Source organism: Exophiala spinifera, assembly GCF_000836115.1.
Source record: "Exophiala spinifera strain CBS 89968 unplaced genomic scaffold supercont1.7, whole genome shotgun sequence".
In the NCBI taxonomy this organism is placed as follows: Eukaryota; Fungi; Ascomycota; class Eurotiomycetes; order Chaetothyriales; family Herpotrichiellaceae; genus Exophiala; species Exophiala spinifera.
The window spans coordinates 2294098-2312831 of NW_015622519.1; the positions used below are offsets into that span (position 1 = coordinate 2294098).

At 52.8% G+C, this 18734-nt stretch overlaps 9 protein-coding genes across 9 annotated transcripts; 4 read left to right on the forward strand and 5 right to left on the reverse strand.

Moving 5' to 3' along the window:
• Nucleotides 1-330: 330 nt before the first annotated feature.
• On the reverse strand, nt 331-1249 carry PV08_09831 (diphthine synthase; the record flags this gene model as incomplete). Its single annotated transcript, XM_016384147.1, has 2 exons — nt 331-1050; nt 1115-1249. The coding sequence occupies 2 exons, from the start codon at nt 1247-1249 to the stop codon at nt 331-333; spliced, it is 855 nt and encodes a 284-aa protein (XP_016232770.1).
• Nucleotides 1250-2057: 808 nt separating this feature from the next.
• On the forward strand, nt 2058-3238 carry PV08_09832 (uncharacterized protein; the record flags this gene model as incomplete). The annotated part of the gene is made up of 3 exons (XM_016384148.1): nt 2058-2300; nt 2353-2553; nt 2609-3238. The coding sequence occupies 3 exons, from the start codon at nt 2058-2060 to the stop codon at nt 3236-3238; spliced, it is 1074 nt and encodes a 357-aa protein (XP_016232771.1).
• Nucleotides 3239-3936: 698 nt separating this feature from the next.
• On the forward strand, nt 3937-4617 carry PV08_09833 (uncharacterized protein; the record flags this gene model as incomplete). Its single annotated transcript, XM_016384149.1, has 1 exon — nt 3937-4617. The coding sequence occupies one exon, from the start codon at nt 3937-3939 to the stop codon at nt 4615-4617; it is 681 nt and encodes a 226-aa protein (XP_016232772.1).
• Nucleotides 4618-5287: 670 nt separating this feature from the next.
• On the reverse strand, nt 5288-6461 carry PV08_09834 (uncharacterized protein; the record flags this gene model as incomplete). The annotated part of the gene is made up of 3 exons (XM_016384150.1): nt 5288-5368; nt 5485-5862; nt 6279-6461. 3 exons carry the CDS (start codon nt 6459-6461, stop codon nt 5288-5290), a joined length of 642 nt encoding a protein of 213 aa, XP_016232773.1.
• A 645-nt stretch (nt 6462-7106) lies between these two features.
• Nucleotides 7107-8174, reverse strand: PV08_09835 (uncharacterized protein; the record flags this gene model as incomplete). The annotated part of the gene is made up of 2 exons (XM_016384151.1): nt 7107-7962; nt 8011-8174. 2 exons carry the CDS (start codon nt 8172-8174, stop codon nt 7107-7109), a joined length of 1020 nt encoding a protein of 339 aa, XP_016232774.1.
• A 408-nt stretch (nt 8175-8582) lies between these two features.
• On the forward strand, nt 8583-9995 carry PV08_09836 (uncharacterized protein; the record flags this gene model as incomplete). The annotated part of the gene is made up of 1 exon (XM_016384152.1): nt 8583-9995. One exon carries the CDS (start codon nt 8583-8585, stop codon nt 9993-9995), a length of 1413 nt encoding a protein of 470 aa, XP_016232775.1.
• Nucleotides 9996-10288: 293 nt separating this feature from the next.
• On the reverse strand, nt 10289-12617 carry PV08_09837 (uncharacterized protein; the record flags this gene model as incomplete). Its single annotated transcript, XM_016384153.1, has 3 exons — nt 10289-11257; nt 11315-12303; nt 12368-12617. 3 exons carry the CDS (start codon nt 12615-12617, stop codon nt 10289-10291), a joined length of 2208 nt encoding a protein of 735 aa, XP_016232776.1.
• A 536-nt stretch (nt 12618-13153) lies between these two features.
• On the forward strand, nt 13154-15918 carry PV08_09838 (uncharacterized protein; the record flags this gene model as incomplete). The annotated part of the gene is made up of 3 exons (XM_016384154.1): nt 13154-13203; nt 13256-13437; nt 13508-15918. 3 exons carry the CDS (start codon nt 13154-13156, stop codon nt 15916-15918), a joined length of 2643 nt encoding a protein of 880 aa, XP_016232777.1.
• A 250-nt stretch (nt 15919-16168) lies between these two features.
• Nucleotides 16169-18008, reverse strand: PV08_09839 (uncharacterized protein; the record flags this gene model as incomplete). The annotated part of the gene is made up of 5 exons (XM_016384155.1): nt 16169-16311; nt 16370-16939; nt 16988-17554; nt 17625-17840; nt 17897-18008. 5 exons carry the CDS (start codon nt 18006-18008, stop codon nt 16169-16171), a joined length of 1608 nt encoding a protein of 535 aa, XP_016232778.1.
• Between the last annotated feature and the right edge of the window lie 726 nt (nt 18009-18734).

Genomic DNA, 18734 nt, shown 5'->3' on the forward strand with positions numbered 1-18734 from the left:
GACAATGCGATGTACCGAGCGACGGCCCCTCGTCACCCAGAGCCAATGCGCGAACCCGGACGGATGTGATCTCCCAAGAGGGTTGGCTTTGTCCTTTCACTCGGGGAACATGCGCGGCAAGACGAACTCTGTGCGGCAACATGAAGTTGATCATGTTTTCCAGCTTGCAAGAGCTCGGTTTGTCAATAATAGTGCTTGTAGAGGACCGGGTCGGCCGGAAGGCTAGTACTTAGGCCACCCGGTCGGGGGGTTCAACCTCCTAGTTCTTCGCAGCGATTCTGGCGTGAAAATTCATGGTAAAAGCTGGAACGTCGACGCCGGGCGTAATGATCATTGCCTTTCGTGATATTTCTTCCAGCTCGCATCAAACGTCTGCTCGTTGATGGCGAACGATCGGATATAGTCTCTCTCGAGTTCATGAGCTCTCTTGCCCAGGAGGACAAGACTATGCAGAGGAGGGCCAAGTTCAACATCGGACAATTCTTTCAATGTGCCACAGGCGAACTTCTGATCATCGGCGCCCACCCGAGCACAGCCAATGGCCAGGCTATCTTCATCATACACCTTCTCACCCTTCTCAGCTTCGATATCCAGCATCTGCTGCGCGCACTGTGACACAGTCATATATCGTGGTGGCTCATATACTTTTCTTCCTCTTGCCATGTTTTCCAACGACTGTTCTTTGACCTTGATGTCCAGTAGGAGTAGCGTATGCAGCCCGATTGAGGCATTCTCCCGCAGGCGGTCATAGAAACTCGCAGGTCTCCAGTTGTCCGTGAAAAACACCATAGAAACTGTCTGGCCGAAATTATATAGCTGCAGCCCTGTGGCGCCAACCGCATTCATGATCGAGGCATTCGGAATCGACTTTGTAGGAATCGAAAGCTCTTTGGCTCGGAGGACGATATCAGTATGGGTAGTCGCACCAAATGGGTCGCCGACGACAAGAAATGCTACGTCAGATTTGTCTGCGCCGTCCAGGATCTCGTCGCTGGACGATTCGACCATTTCACGGTCCGCAACAATAACGGGTCTGCCATAGAAAGACTCCTACCTTTACTGTTAGATACCAGCCTCGTCAGCTTCGCTCGCGGCATGGGTGCATGCAACATACCAATTTCTCTTTGCCCACATGGAGGATGCTCGTGTAGGCTTCGAGATAGACACGTTCTGCGCGCTTCACTACTTCCAGACCTTTGACTGTGATGTCGGTCTCATCGGCCAATCCGAGGCCAACCAAGTACAACATGGTGGCTCGAATGCAGTACGCAGTGTAGTGAAACCTTGTTCAGTTACTGCAGATCGAGCCTATTAATTGGCAAGGCATTTACTGTCTGGATTTTTTGGGAAAAATGAAGTGCGGGGGGAGAAACTGAATGGAAGAACTTCGGGTCACTCGATCGCGTTCTGGGGCCGGACGGCAGCAAAAGCGATGCCATTACACTGATCATCACCATCACATTCAGCACCATCCCTTTCGTTCTGCGCGTATGTTGATTCAGGGCCTGTAGCGTGGTACCGTTTGTATTGAGAGAGAAGCCGTAAGATACGGCTTTCCTACCTGCCAGGATCGGATCGAGAGTTCAAGTTGGTCGTTGGTCTGGTGTGTGCTCAGGACTCGCAATGGCCGAACGCGCAAAGTATCGGCAGGAGATCCAGCAGGTAAGCACCTAAGTCTTCTTTTGCTTTGGTTTCCGTTGGAAATTATGGCGATCGATGGTGATATTCTCGGTCTTCGAACGATCAAAATGGCCCTCTCGACTTGAGAGCTGCTTCTGGCTGGTTTTGGGAGAGATCTCGAAGGGAAAAGATCCAACGACAGTTCACAGGATGCTCGATGAAAGCGGTCGATACTCAGCTGGCGCGCTTCGTCGACAACGATCGCGATCGCGACCGCGGGCATCCTAAATGCATAGCCAGTGAAGCGACGGGCACCCGCGTGCGGTACAAACCACACTTCGGTTGTGTAAGACGTGACAAGCCAGCTATTAGATCACATCATCCTCACTTCCTTTTTCTTACCATCAGTACCAATGAATAGCGCCAGCGGTACGATAATGGCTAGCGACCACAGCAAAACACTCGACAGCGACACCATGACCGAGTATTCACGTCCTGGCCCTCGCCTCGTCGATCCGCCTGACTATGACCAGATTGACATCGAGACAATGGATGAGTTCAAGGATAGACTAATTTATTGGGTCGAACAGATGATGTTTGTGAGCGGAGAGACTACCGAGCCCAGCGCTGAGACAACCTGGATGATCGAAGAGATTGTCAGGGAGCAAGTTGTTGAAATGGTAAGTCTATGTCCTCTATATAAGTGATTTTGCAGAGCTGAGTTGTGACAAGCTCACTCAAGCCACTGCCCTTGCCAACCGGCGTGGCTCCAAATCGATTTCCATCATCGACCTCATCTTCCAAATTCGCCACGACCGTGCAAAAGTCTCTCGACTGAAGACTTTCCTCTCCTGGAAAGACGTGCGCAAGAATGTCAAGGACTCCGACGACAAGGGAGGTGGAGATGCCGGCGATGTTGGCGACTTTGACGAGGTATACCACATGATTCCCTTTCCCTTTCCGCTTGTCCGCATTAACGCATAGCTAGGCCGCTGGAGGTGTCAACCCTTCCGCTCCTCAAAAAACTAGTGCCAACAAGAAGGCTCGCTTGGTTTTGCCTTGGGAAGTTCAGTCATTCTATGCCGAGCAGGTCCCCGAACGTGAAGATGAAGAAGACGAGGAGGAAGAAGAGCAGAACGAGGCCACACTCGCGCGACTTGCTTCAGCTGACGAGCGCACCAAGAACATGACCAAGGAAGAATACGTCTACTGGTCTGACTGCCGTCAAGCCAGCTTCACCTTCCGCAAGGGAAAGAGATTCCGAGAGTGGGCTGGATTTGGCACCGTCATCGACAGCAAACCCAACGACGACGTTGTTGATGTCCTCGGTTTCTTGACCTTTGAGGTCGTCCAGACCATCACCGAGGAAGCACTCAAGGTCAAAGCGATCGAAGATCAGGCAAACAAGAAGGCCAGCGGCGGTCGTGGTGATCAGGAGGCCCTTAAGAAGAGAAAGCGCGCCGGCTGCAGCTTGTTCGAGATGCCGGAAGAAGGACGCACCCCCGTCGAGCCGAAGCATGTCAGAGAAGCTTTCCGTCGTCTGCAAGTGGTTCCCAATAAGTACAAGTTCATGCGACGCGGCTACGCTGGCATGAGAACCCCATTGAGACTGATCTGAGGTGGTCGGTGGCGAGCACGCATGTCGAACTGGTTACGAAGTGTCAAATTTTCAGCATGGCATATTAATACAAATTCCCGTGACGTGAATTTGACGGTATGAGAACTCCATGAGACTGTTCCCCAGTGGTCAGTCATCATATCCGTCGACAGGCGTATGAGGCGTCAGGGTTCGGCGTTGTTTTTTACTGCGGAGGAAGAGAGACTTTTCCAAAGATACCCTGTGTGAATATGAGGAACTGGAATGATATAAGAATTATGAACATTCAAAACTATGCAAACACATTCAAACTACCTATCCACTCTTGTCCTATCGACTTGATATTCGCCTCGTCCATTGACGGAGGGTTTTCTTGTTCGAGTCATGAGATAAGATGGATAAAGCCGCATGACTCGGTTCGGGTAGAAATGGTAGAAGTCGACCGCAGGCCACCGAAACCGCAGGCCGATCGCACACGCGCATCCAAGTCTTGGTTGGGTAAGGCATCTCTGTCTGTCCTTGTATATTGTCCTCTGGTGTTATTTGCATGCCCCTCAACGCCCGCCGAGTCTTCTCACGAGCTCAATTCATCCGGATCTTTGTCATTGTCAATCTTACCAGCTACATCTCTGCCAACGCCTACTTGCGGGCCACACGCACACACCCCACCAACAACTCTCCCACTTCCAATCCTACTCGCACATTTACCGATAGTCACGATGGGGGGCAAGAAAGCCGCGGGCGAGAACAGCAAGAAGGCCGCGGGCAACGCACGCAAGGCTGACGCGGCCGCGGCAAAACAGGCCGCCCAAGACGCCAAAGCCGCCGCGGCCGACGACGAGAAGTGGTCCAAGGGGTCCAAGGACACCAAGAAGAAGGAAGAAGCCGAGCGCAAGGCCGCCGAGGCCAAGGCGAAGAAAGCCGAGCGAGAAGCCCTGCTGGCAGAAGAAGAAAAGTCACAGCGCGCGACGGCCAAGGGTGCCAACAAGAAGACGGCCGAGAAGAAGACGAGAGGCACCCTCGACCTCGGACAACTGGACGGCGAGCCGAGCGGCGGTGGCAAGTCGACTGCGCTCAACGCGTCCGGCATCGATAACGCTCTGGACGCGCTCAGTCTCACGGGCTCCGCGAACGAGCACAAACTGGACAGACACCCTGAACGACGGTTCGCAGCTGCGTACAAGGCCTACGAGGAGCGGCGACTGCCGGAGGTTGCGATCGAGCACCCTGGACTACGAAAGCAGCAGCGCATCGAAATTGTCAGAAAAGAGTTCGAAAGGAGCGAGGAGAACCCCTTCAACCAGGCCGGCAATGTGAGGTACGATGCTAGCAAGGACCAGCTAGCCGAGGCGAAACGGCAGATTCGCCAGGGCGTCGAGAAGAGGCTGGCCGAGAAATAAGATGCTCGATGGGGGGGGAGGGGCATCTTTATTTTTTTTTCCTTCCTGGGCTCGAGCAGAATCCTCCATCCGTATGTACTCGGACGCTGGGGTCTGACAGGATTGATGCGGACGAAGCGGAGAGCGTGAATCTGGGCTCGCCCACGAATACGACCTGAAATGGCATCCTTCACATGGGATGCCAATGCCACCAGGTGTCATTCCCGAACGGCAGAATGAATGGTGGACGGAACGGGCAGACTTCGAGTCGTCATGCTTCACGGTCTAAGACAGCCGGAAACAAGTTGGCTCTCTGAGTACAACGATGCTCTGATCTGCTCCTTCATCGACTAGTGATGTGAATTGCCACGACAACGTTCCATCAAGAGGGGGATTCTCTTCCTACGAGCGTCACCTCGCATCGCTCAACATGGCAGATTTTCCTTTTCCCGTCACTAATGACTCCATATAGCAAGAGAGATATGAATGCCTATGATTATCGGTCAAAGTTCCGGCCGACTCATTTATTTGTATTTCTAATCATGATCCTGATATGTTTTCCGCATTTACGACAACATCCAGCTCGATATCTGCAAGTCTCCTACTCCACGTACAAGCGAAGACGATCAAGCTAGATTCGGGTCAAGATGTCGCAAGGCCTGGAATGACTAAATCTACCACGTTCTGAATTTTAAGGCTGTGCACCGCTACATTCGACAAAATTATCTCCACTTGCGCCTGTGTGTGTGACAACCAGGGCGAGTGTGCCCTCCTACCGCTGTGTGTTAGTGCATCGTCTCTTTGCTTTCCATTGTCGACGTAGGAGAAGTTGTCAAGCCACCCGGTGGGCTCTGTGAGGAGTGAAAGGAAAGGAAATGGGACGCTTACATCGTTGAAAACAACCCTGTCCGCCCCCGGCGATCCGCCGGTGTAGACCTTATAGCTACTCAGGATAGGGAACTCGTACCATGGTCCAGACACGGAGATGTCGAAGCCTTCACGGTCGTCGAATTCGTGCGGGTAGTCGTTGTCGCCGACAGTCTCACCGGACTGGTAGAGGCTGTATCCCTGTTGGACGGCGGCGTCGATGTCTTCCTGCCAGTAGCACGTGGAGCCACATGTGTCGACGCAGGTCTCACGGCGCCCAAGGGTCCGCGTGAAGGATCGAGGGAACAACGATGGCGAGGTGCGCGTGTGTACAATTGGTTTGGGCGCGGCGAGAGCAACGGCCGGAAGCAAGAGCAAGAGGGATGCTGCTGAGAGGAGCTGTAGTGTTGGATGAGGGTTAGGATCAGATCGATGAGATGGGTTGGTTTATGTAAGACAAGGGGGGGGGTCTCAAGAGATGATGGATAGATGACCGACGACGCGCGGACGGACCTGAGGGATATGCATCTTGTCTACCGTGTCGATGCTCTGGGCTCTTGTAAAGAAGCTGAACGACCGTTGAGTCTGTATAGAGTGTGTGAACGAGCGTAGGGGTGTCCTGAGCCCGAGTCTGCACCTCGGTTTTCCTTTGTAGGTATCCGGTGAGCGGAAGAGAATGCCCTGGCCTGAAGAGAGCCGTGAAGCGTCGAGGGACAACTTCGTCTTCTTATACAACCAACGCCACGGTACCTCTCAGATCCCTACCTACCTAGGTAACAAGCAGCAGGCACCTCGGTACAAGCTCCCCAACCTACTGTATTACTTGCCTTGGTCGACTGCTCGAGGATGTTGTGCGCTGAGGATCCGCATTGGATCCGCGCCTCTTCATCTTTCGTAGCGGGAACAAGCTTTCTCTTTCGTTTCCAGAAACCCTCCCGATGCATGCTTGTTTCCGGGTCGGTAGCAACGGTGCTACTGTACTCTGGCAAGATCGACATAGCTTGTACACAGGCGATCCCCGTCCGCAGGTCCATTCGCAATGTGAATGGTCTCGCTGCAGGAGCTAGGTCCTCCAGACTCACTAGACCGGCGCTTGCGGACGAGGAAGATCATTAGGTTTAGCTGAGGGTGAGTGGTATCGGGTTGCGACAAGGTTTTTGGCGTGGAATTGCGTCTCACCAGACGATATAATAATTGTCGGCCGCTGCCTATCAAGGTCGAGAGATAAGGCACGACGGGGAGGGCAGGTCGTCGACGTCGAGGGAGATCATCTGCTCCACCCCTTTCCGAGGAAGCCTCGTCGTCAGATGATTGGTTAGCATCACAGCTATTCAATCTACGCCAGGACTGCGAGCTTCCGAGATTCCTACAAGTTCCTTGCACTGTGTACACCACTGGCTTGCGGCCAGAAGAAAATGTAACATGACACGGCAAACAGCCTCGTTTTCGTGTCCGATCAGCCTGGGTGCACAAGCTATGTGACCTTTCAAATCTGTCACTTTTGTCATTTTTATTATCCAGCTGTGCATTAGAGAGTGCTATCGCGCTGTCTTTGGTCATCTTCTGGAAACCATCATTGTCACTATCTAGATATACCCAATAGTCTTCCGAGATTTGCGCACTTCCTTTCGATAACCTCTTCCTCACGAGTGCATTACTGTCCGTACGTCCCATACGCACAGTCTTTCGTCCCATCCGCAACTCGCCGCCCATCCTTCACTGCCGAAAAGGCACCAGTCGACCCCAGTTGCGAACTCGGTATGTCGTCCCATCTGGCCAAGTTCCCGAGCAGGGGCGCCTTGATCACTGCCGTCTGTCCACACCCGACATGTCATATCGTAGCTGGCACTCAGCAGCAGATCGGGGAGGTGTGGGCTCCATGCAACCTTCCGTACGGCGTATGAGTGGCCTTGTAACAGCTGCAAGGGCCCTTTAGGCTGCCGAATGTCAAATGTTCGAATGATTCTGTCAACTCCTGCAGTGGCCACGATGGTACCCCGGTATTTGTTCCAATCGTGCGTCAGGGCTTCCGAGGGTGGAAATGTAGGTTGGAATTTTGCAACGTTTGTCGACAAAAGAGGAGCATGGATTGGTATTTGCATTGTGAGATGGTTGCTTGCGCTTGCTGGAGTTCTGAGATCCCATACACGTAGATGACTATCCGAGCATACTGCGCTGAGCATCCCGTCTGTATGCGGACTCCATTGCGTACTGTATGTGCAGGAGTGTGTGGGAAGGGTTAGCAGGCTCTGCTGCCGTTCGGGATTCCATATCTTCACGGATCCATCCCATGATGAAGAGGCAAATGTGGCTTTCGAGGTGAGATTCCAGCTACATGAGAAGGCCTCTCGAGAATGCTCTTGAAAGGTGGCTATGGGGAATTCGGGGGCGAGGGAAACATCGTAGAGTCGTAGGGATCCGTCGCCAGAAGAGGTCAGGACATGGAATGAATGAGCTTCCGAGTGCGTCACATCGTATAGGGCATCTTGGGTAGGATAGCTGCATGGTCAGCCTCGTAAGTTCCTCAAAACCGAATGAATCTCCTACCTCTTCAGAGGCACAATCCCCTGCGGTGTCAACTCTAGCACGAACAGGCGTCCGTTGCCCACCAGGCCATAGTTGGCCGATGCCGCTACAGCGATTCGGTTGTCGAAGAAGGGCGAATATTTGACTGCGTAGCCTTGAAACCCCTGTGTGCGGTACTCTAGCATGGCGAGGATGGACGGGTGAGACGCTTGTAGTCTGGTTTCTTGATGCAGCAGCCACAACACATCATGCGCCGGTTTGGTCTGGATTGGCTGAGAGTTTTCGAATTCCCACGAATGATCTCCTGGTCCGATGCATCGACTCAACAGTATCAATGGCCGCGGTGGACAGGGACGAGGCAGCTCAAAGACGCCGACGACGACGACGGTGGCTGCGATGCCGAGGTTTCGCCCCGCGTGCCCCGTATCCGCGTTTCGACAATTACTCGATCTTATTCAGATCCCGCCGCCACCGCTTCTCATTCGACACTTCCACAGCAACTCAGAGTCCAAGCATCAGCACCAGCTTCGGTCGAGCATGGATGATGGCACCAAGCAGAGGCTCTCCTGTTCTGAGAACCCAGGTCCTTCGCGATGGATGCCTTCATATCCCGCAAAAGACGGCGCATCTCGTCACCACCACGGGCTGAGACTGCCCTCTCTGAACTTCCATCACGCTGTTTGAGCGAAGATGACGAGGAGGAGTCGACAGATGTAAAACTGGCTATCCTGTCCTCTTTATACCCGGACAGGACGCACGATGACCTACTCGAAGTCCTCCTCTGCCATGACGGTTCAGTCACACTCGCTCTGGACTCTCTGTCCGCAACGAAGTCCCCAACAAAGCGCAGACTCACAACGCCTGGGCTACAAAGCGCACTCCCCTTCTCTTCCACGAGCAATAAATCCCCCTCCAAGCAGCAGTTGACAAAAAAGGGCAGAACCCTCCATCTCTACACGCCTGAGGACATTTCCAATCACACGCCGTGTTCCATCGTCCACAACTTCCTCCCGCCTGATCTAGCCAATGCCCTCCTCGAAGAACTTCTTGCCGAAGTCCCAAGCTACGAGTCGATCTCGTTTAAGATCTTCGACAATGTAGTGAAGTCACCGCACACAGCCTGTTTCTATGTCGATTCCCTTGCCGATATCCACCGTCAGCGATCGGAATATTACTACAATGGCAACGACCTAGGCGACATTCGCCAGATCCTCCCAGTCATGCAGCGAGTGAAGGTCCTGGTGCGCGATGCCGTCAATGAACAAATAGCTATACGGATCCGCGATTTTTATATGGACGGCAAGAAGCTCAAATACCAAACCCCGCAACCCTGGCAGCCCAACGCAGCATTTGTCAACTGCTACGATGGTGGCGCTCAGCATGTAGGCTACCACTCCGATCAGCTTTCCTACCTTGGTCCCAGGGCCGTGATAGGCAGTCTATCCCTCGGCGTGGCTCGCGAGTTTCGCGTGCGCAAAATCGTACCTAAAGACGAGGAGAATCCGGATCTGGCAGCGGACGTCTCTGGCCAGATTGCCATCCACCTCCCTCACAATTCGCTACTGGTCATGCACGCCGAGATGCAAGAGGAGTGGAAACATAGCATTGCACCAGCGCAAGTTGTCACGCCACACCCCGTCGCGGGCAACAAGAGGATCAACATTACATATCGATGGTACAGGGAGGAATTCCGGCCCAAATACACGCCCAAATGTCGGTGTAATGTCCCGTGCGTTCTGAAGGTCGTGCAGAAGCAGAAGGCGAATAGAGGTCGGTACATGTGGATGTGTCAGGTCGGCAATAAGCCTGATGGGGGTGAAGGGTGCGGATATTTTGAATGGGCCAAGTTCACTGACGATGGGGTCCCTTTGGGGTGGAAGCCTCGAGATCCAGTCGAAGGTCAGAGTGCGCGCGTCACAGACAAGTCTGAGATTCGAGGAGCCGGTGATGTTAGCATCACGAAAGAGAGTTCTGGCCCAGCATTGGCCACCACCGCTCAAAGATGAGAAATGCTGTCAATGAGCTAGGCATTTAAGGGTTGGAATTTGCTGGAGTTTTGTTCTGGACGATGAGAATAATGATGTAAACGATGTATGATCTGTCAATGATAGGTGGCACTCCCACTATCCTAGCGGCTACCAGCATTATTCTTGCACTTTGGGTATATTCATACGGACTGAAGATGGTGTTGTTTAGAGCGTATATGAGAAGATCCATTCACCTTGTGAATGAGGATCATACGATGTACAATTGTCGGTTCATCCCTCGTTTTAATCGTCCCGGTCAACGAACCAAGCTCTCATGTAAGTAGCAATATAGTCCGACTCTCACGGAGGACAGTGCTCCACGAGACGTCGTTCTCGCCCGCATCGCGCCTCCTCCAGACTTCACGCGCCACGACTTCGGCGGCTTCGGCATTCTTGAACCCAGCCCAAGTGGCGTGCCTCATGCAAACCACGGCACGGTGGCGCAGGTCGTCGCCCAGCGCCTCACAGGCCGCTATGAAGCTCGGCCACACGGTCGTTCCCAGCCGCGCGCCCACGAAGAAGCGGTGCTTGCTCGCCTGGTGACTCTCGAGGTTGCTCAGGATGCTCTCGACGTAGTGTTGAAGAATGATCGGGTTGGTGCCGCGGACGAAGCGGAAGAAGTACACCAGCAGCGCGTGGTGAATGGCCGTCCCGATATGTGAGCGCACGATTTCTGACGGGTTTACGGTGGTGGCCAGGTCGGTGCCCCGGCCCGAAGACGCCGCGTCCCCTGTTTTCGGGAGCTGGAATCTGCAAATGTCGTTCTCGAGCGCGGCGGCCGCTTCGACGACTGACGGTGGCATCGCCGGTGGAGAGGTGCCGTGCAGTTCGGGCGGGTCGATGTCTGCGATGAGGTTGTTCGTGCGAGCGATGAGCCGCATCAGCGAGCCCGGGATGCCGTACAGTTCGTAGAAGGTCTCCTCTTCGGGCCCTGTCAAGCCGAGATCTGACATGGTCTGCAGATTTCTTGCCACGGTCGCCGAGTGCGAAAAGGTGTCGTGTGGGATCTGCTTGACCATCTCGACGTGCTCGGGGAACAAGGCATGCTTGTCGAGCGTGTCCAGATACTGATCTCTCGTCTGCACGAAAGTCGTCTGCTCGATGATTCGAATGTACGAGAAAATCCGATGTAGCTGGAGAGCCTTGTCTGAGAACCTTCGTTTCGTCCGTCCGATCCTGTTGACGATGTCTTCGCATTGGAGAATGAAGAAGCGTGCATCCCATGGGTCGCCGCTGATGATCTGAGTAACTTCTGTTCAGCAAGTGATGGAGCTTTGGAGTTGACACGCGCAGCTTACCCCGGTACATATGAGGCTCATGGCACCCACGAACAATTCCTTGTACTTGACTTTGAAGGAAGGGTCCGAGACCATGGCTTGAAGACATTTGCGGAACGAGGTGCGAGCTATGTCGCGAAACTTGAGTCCTTGAGAACTCCAGTATCGTGAGTTCGAAGGGTTGGGATGGGATCCTTCAGGTCGATGTCCACCTGAACTCGGCTCATAAAGGGAGCTCAAGTGATAACAGGTTAGGGACAGCAGACTGTACAAGAGGGATACCCGCGCGAAACCCGACTGGCCCATGATGTCGAGTTCGCCATACGCAGTCAACGCATATGGCATATGGATTCCGCGATACGGCGCCTGATTAGTGGGCAGAAGCGACAGGGAGTCGATGACATGGCTGGTGTAGTGCGACAACAAAAAGCGCACGTTGTGAGGCAGATATGGGGAGCCATTGGGCAATGATGTGGCAGAGGGATGTCCGTAAAAGCTGCTCAGTGCACCTGGTGCGTTAGACGCGAAGAACTTGTCCACGGCATTTTCAATGTATTGTGGCTTGTCCTCAGAAGAGCGGTCGCCGTAGGACCCAGATTGAAAAGCGTGCTCAAAGTCAAGGGACGAAGATTTTTCGATGCTTGAAAGTGCGTCTCCAAGGTCGAAGTCAAGCAAATCGGCTGTCAGTGCATCATTCGGAAAGACTTCGTCTGGCACTGCTGAGAACCAGTCATCGTTCGAGAGCCATAAAGTAGCACTGGAGTCATTGTTGGGTAAACGAGGTGTGGCCAGCTTAGGCCTTTTTACGGCGAGAGTCTCCATGGACAGAGGTGGACAGAAGACAGAGAACGGCCCTTCGAACATCTGCCAGTGCTGTTGACGATCAAGGCCGACTGCTGATTCTCTGACACGAGTTTCCAAAGTCTCGAGCGCTTCGTCCACCTGTGCAGATCGACTTGACTCCGAGAGTTGCTGAATCAGGTCCTCAGAGAACTGAAGTCCGGAGCGAGCTATTCGTCTCTATCAGCAAGAGCACTCTCAACAGAGAACCCAATGGCTCGGGCGACCACATACTACCAAAGATATCCGTCCGAGCCCGGCGGATCTCGTCACCACCAGCCGCTCCCTTGGCCTTGTCGTATGCTCCAGATTGCCATTTGGGCAACCAGTGTAGCTGGATGGAGAAGCCAGGGCATGTCAAACCCAGCCGGAGACAATTGTTGCAACTCGGCTCACTCAGGTCGCATTTTACCTTTCTTCGTCTACACTCAAGACAGGAGGTGAAGGTTCGCGACCGCACCTTGGGCTGCCGCGCAGGGGGCATCGGGACGGCCGAGGCAGTATCATCACGGGTGTGGTGAGCGCGACATTCAAAAGGGGATATCTGGATCGAGCAAGGAGTAGGTATCAAATGATGAAAGGAAGGCCTCGGCGACCGACGTCCTTATCAAGTGCCCATCGAGTATCCAGCTACGTCTTCTTCCGAGCCGTACGGAGTCGGGGTCCACTACAGAGCCTACAATCTATAAGTTAGAGGCGCTCGAGGCCCGCTCTTGAGGCCGTGCGTCCAGGTGTTGGAACAACCTTTAACTAGCCTTGGCTGGCGGTGATGGCCGTGACCGACCGGTAGCGGCAACCGAACCCTGGTGGCCTCCCTAGCCCTTACCTCCACGTTTGACATATCAGGACGTTCGCGACGGTCCAATGGCAGTTCTGGCCGAGATGATGGGTCGAGGTCATGCCTATCTTGCCACCCACCTTACAAGGTCGAGAGTGTCTTGGATGGCTGAAGTCGTTTTTATTCGGACTGCAAGGTCAGGTCAACGGCAACAAGTCACCGTTCAATGATCCAACAACGCCATGTTGCTTGAGCAGGACACGAGTAAGGCGCCGACGCTGCTTGCACAGAGGTGACCAAGAGACAAAGCCGGAGTCAAATATGGCAAACTGACAAGCTTACAGCATTAAGCCATCCAACTATCAACTCTCCATTTTCGATATTGAGTTTGGAGGACAATGGAGTTATCAAGGGAAGGCGGTAATCGACGCTGAAGCCACTGTGTCGACCAACAAAATCATCGTGCATTCTGAAAACCTCGAGGTATTGCGTGCTGAGGTCAAGTGTGGTCTCGACTATGTATTAGGTCAGTCCGCTGTATACGTCGTCACGTCACCAGCTATCGGAAAGGGCAAAGCTGATACCGGAGTACACAGTCCAGGATGCCTCGTCGATATTGCCCAGCCGAGACGAAAAACAAGTCTGCTTGCAGTTCACTGAGCTAGTCACAAAAGGCCCATTCCGCCTCCACGTTTCGTTCAGAGGTCAAATTGACCCTGATATGACTGGATTCTATAGATCCAAATATGAACCTCATGGAGATCTAGATGCTGCTTCAGTAAAGGTGGGTAGTGACTGCTACATGCTGGCAACTCACTTCGAGCCCTGTGATGCCAGGAGGGCTTTCCCGTGCTTCGACGAGCCTCATCTGAAAGCAACCTTCGAACTTGAGCTGGAAATTCCTCTAGACTTGACTGCCCTGAGTAACATGCCTGAGAAGTCCTCTCGACCTCTCGACGGCTCCAAAAAGGGCTTGAAGACAGTGTCTTTCGAGAAGTCCCCTGTCATGAGCACATATCTTCTTGCGTGGGCTGTAGGCGACTTTGAGTACGCTGAAGCCTTGACGACGAGAACCTACAGCTCTGGAAGAATTCCCGTGAGAATCTATACCACGAAGGGTCTCACCCAGTATGCTCAGTTTGCGCTCAAAGATGCCTGTGATACTCTTGATTTATTCAGCGAGAGCTTTGGCGTCGAGTATCCCCTTCCGAAATGTGACCATCTCGTGGTCCACGACTTCATTTCCGGCGCTATGGAGAACTGGGGATTAATCACATATAAACCGACGAAGATTCTATTCGATCCAGTCACTGCAGACAACCGACTCATGTCGAAGGCTTCTTATGTTGTTGCACACGAACTTGCTCATCAGTGGTTTGGGAATCTGGTTACAATGAGTGGATGGAACGAGCTCTGGCTGAACGAAGGCTTCGCAACGTGGGCTGGTTATTTTGCCGTTGATCGACTACATCCGGACTGGAATATATGGGGGCAATTTGTCGATGAGGCCATGGAAGAAGCGTTCGCACTGGACAGCTTAGACGCGTCACACCCGGTCGAGGTAGACATCGCGAGTGAAAGCCAAGCACGCCAAATGTTCGACAGCATCAGTTACTGCAAAGGAAGTTCGGTCATCCGCATGCTTGCTAGCTATCTCGGCAAAGGACCCTTCTTGAAAGGCATCGCAGCCTATCTTGAAAGCCGCTTATATGGCAACGCAACCTCAGATGACTTGTGGCGAGCTCTCTCACAAGAGTCTGGTGTAGACGTGGCTGGGCTGATGGATTCTTGGATACATCGGGCAGGATTTCCCTTGATAAATGTTGTCCCTGCGCTGGACAGCGTCGAGTTGTCCCAGAGACCATTCATTCGGAAGGCAACCATTGACAAGGATTCACTTTGGCATATACCTATTGGTCTTGATGCGCAGAAACACACAGGCGATTGGAAACGGCTGTGTACAAAGTCGATAATGATCAAAACCCCAGCGGTGTCCAAAATCAACCACGATCATACCGGCTTCTATCGCACCCACTACCCTTCAGAGTATCTTCTTTCAATTCTTCAAATGCGTCAGAGCCTGTCAAGTGAGGACAAGGTGGGCATTCTTGCTGATATGAGGGCTCTTGTATTTGCGGGCTCAAGGCCTGTCGGTGACCTAATGGCGATACTACCGGCTTTCAAGACGGAAAGAGATTGCTTCGTTTGGTCGCAAGTCAAAAAGGCCATTTCTTTGATCTTGTCAGGAATCTCCAATGATATCCAAGCTGTGGCAGCGGTTAAGGCTTACTCCCAACAATTGCTGAGTGAAGTCAAGTCCGAAATCAGCTGGACGGGCCAGGCTGAAAGCTATGTCAACGGTGAATTTGAGAAGAACATAATTCAACTCTCTGCCATGGCTGATGACGAAGACGTCGTTCGTGAGGTCAAGTGCAGATTTCGATCGTGGAAGAGCGGTGACCATGGCTCTATCAACCGAAATCTCCAGGCACCTATCTTTGGCATTTCTGTTGCAAAAGGCGGAGAAGAAGAGTACTTGGACGTCAAAGCGGAATACATTAGAAATCAATCCATCGATGGTCGAGAAATCTGCATTGCAGCAATGGGTCGGACAAGCATCTCGACCATGGCACGAGACTTTCTTGACTTTACGTTTTTGTCGGAGGACAATATTCCGCTGCAGAACGTTCATTTTGTTGCCATTGCTCTCGCCAACGGGCCCTGCAGTTCTGTGCTCTGGGAATACACAAAGGAAAACTGGGAGACGGTTTACAAAAGATTGTCGACCAACAGCGTAGCTCTCACACTTTTCATCGAAAGTGGGCTCAGTTGCTTCGATGAGCTGGCCGTCGAGAAAGACATTGCCGATTTTTTCGCTGCCCAGGATATCCCTGGCATCGAAAATCCTCTCCAGGTGGTCAGTGACCACATCAAAATGAACGCAGCGTACAAGACCAGGGCAGCCTCCGAGATCAGACCTTGGTTGCAGGCAAATGGGCTTTTGTAAGGGAGATTGAGACAGTAATGAAGTTTGTCTCAAGATATCAGAACGAACATGAGGAAGGAAGGAGCGTCAAAGTAGCATATGCACTGATATTTACCATGGTGGACCACCCATATTTCCGGTATTATGGTATATACTGAACTCTTTGTCTTCGGATCCTGGACGGGCGACCGTCTCTTTCATGACTTTGACACACAAACTCCGTTTCATCTACCATCTACATATATAAATCGAGACAAGAGCGCTTAATTTTCTAAGCAACCTTTGTTTCTTCGATAACTTGCTCCGCCTGATCAGACTCAGAACTAGCACGGAGCTCTGCTTCACCCTCGAGGGCTGTCTGAGTGGGATAGCTGTACGGGAAGATGATGTGAAGCACGTAAGAAATGAGAGCGGCTGTGGGAAAACTCAGATCAGCAAGCCGTCGGGAATTATGAGCAGGGCTAAAACTTACCGACGACAAACCCAAAGACGAAACTGAGACTGAAAATTCTGGTCCCACCTACGGCGACGTGGAGGCTTGGGTTGACGGAATGCACGAACCCAGGCATGCTGGGGACAACAGCACAAACCCACGCGACAATTGTTCTCCAGTTGGTGCCATAGTAATACCAGTACAGCGACTTCTTCGAGCCGACGTACAGATCGGGGATGTGAAACACTCTCTTTTGAATGAGGTAGAAGTGAACACACAAAAGACCAATCATGGGGCCCAGGAAGACCGCATATGCTGAGAGGACGGCCAAGAATGTTCCGCCCGACGACATTTGTTGCCATGGGACAGGGGCCACACTGAGTACAGCGAGGACGTATGCACCGCGGCGAAGATTGATGTATTTGGGGAACACACTGGCAACATCGAGGCCACCAGCCAACACGTTGCCGACGACGTTGATGGACAGTTGCGAAACAATGAACACGATGCCCAGGAAGAAAGCAGCTGCTCGACCTCTGGAACCATCCCTGTCTTGAATCGCCATGAACAGGGTGCTAGGATCCCAAAGAGCCGTTCCGTCGCCATACTCTGGAGTATCATCAGTATCTCTTCGCCATCAAAGCGCGGCAGACTTACGGTTTTGAGTGGCAGCAGTAACGATGACCCCGATAATGGCCATTAGGGAGCTGGTAAGCATGAAAGAGAAGGCCTGGGTGTAGGTAACATGGCTTGGACGCTTTGCAAATCTGGTGAAATCGTTCTGGTTCAAGATACCCGAAGCAATGCTGCCGATCACACTCATGACGCCAGCGGACATTTGCCATCCCAACTCGGAGGAGCTGATTGTGGTCTTTGCGCTGAAAACGCTGCCGTATCCTTTGCTGCTGCCGACGGCCCATCCAAGAAGACAGAAGAGAGTGATGCCGACGACGACCGACGCACCGTGGAAGTATGGGCGCAACTGACCGGGCTTGAACCAGATGAAAATGGCACACAGGAAGTTGAAGAGCACGTATCCCACGAACTGTGCAGTGGTGATTCCAACGCCCTCTGGAAAGGTGTTTGGAATTCTCTTATCGAGATCCAGCCAGATTGATCGAAGGCAAACGTATATCATCTTTCCTCCAATGACAGCCTGGACTCCGTACCAAGTGATGGATGTCAAGATACGGTTGAGGATCGGGAAATATGCACCCCACATGCCTATGATCGATTGTCAGAGGTCGACTTTCGCCACAGGGAACAAAAAGGACAGTCGTGATGATATGCATACCCCAGACACTTCTGCAGACAATGGGAAAGCCAATGTGGCTTTGAGCACCAGAGACCGAGTTGAGGACGGCGAAAAAGCTAGCCAGGGCGTTGCCGACCAAGATGACAATGATGGCTTGCCAGTATGTCATGCCAGAAGCCAGCAGCGACGAACCTGTCTGGTAGGTCGACATGTTCAAGTTGATGAGGAACCATAGTTCGACGAACTGAAGAGGCCCTGCGCAAACGTGGTGAGACTCGAGCACAAGTGATATGTCGACGATGGCAACTCACCCCAGGTCTGGCGCTCAGGGGGAACGGGCAGAATATCTTCGTTTTGCCATCGGTTCCCTCTCTCGTCCTCCGGGAGCTCAATCTTGCGCAGCGCGCGTCTAACGAGTGACATTGTTTCGAGTGCCGACAACCAAAGAAGTTTTTGGGACAGCAGCAACGGGATGCTTTTGCAAGTAGGGATAAGTTTCAAGTCTCCGCACCAAGTGATAAAGAAGTCAGGTTCATCCACTATATAGTGCTACCCCCAGGTCTCTATCGCGTGGTCGGACAGGGTCCCTGGACATCAAGGTGGTTCACATGAGGATCCCTGATAAGACTTACAATGGTTCTCGAAGACCTCAGAACACCTTGAGCACCCGGTATTTGACCTTGACTGATAGACGTGTCGTATGGGGGTATTCCTCGCCGACCAAGGAGGGTACCCGAATGCGCGGATCGCCGTCGCCGCATCGATAGGACTTGGCAAGCGGCCAGGCCCAGTGAGCTTCACTCGGTGGACCCTAGTTGTGGTGATCATCCCGCTTGTGGCAATCGAGATAAGCGGAGGACGGTTTTTGGAAGCCCTCGCCGACATAGGTCCCCGTACTTGGCTTATCGCAGGGATCTGTGGTACCGCCATCTTTGGCCTTCTGGTGGCTGAACAATCCGGTAGTCCAAAGCCTTGAACCGACTTCCAACCCATATGATATCCGGAGGCAGATGTGGAGTCCGTCTAGAACGGGCGAGTTCAATGGCGGCTATTTCCATTATCAAGAGCAATCAATACTCGAAGCCGTCTTGGGGATCTGGGATTATAGTCTGACGGACACGACCTACCATTTCCCGTGGCCACAAGACG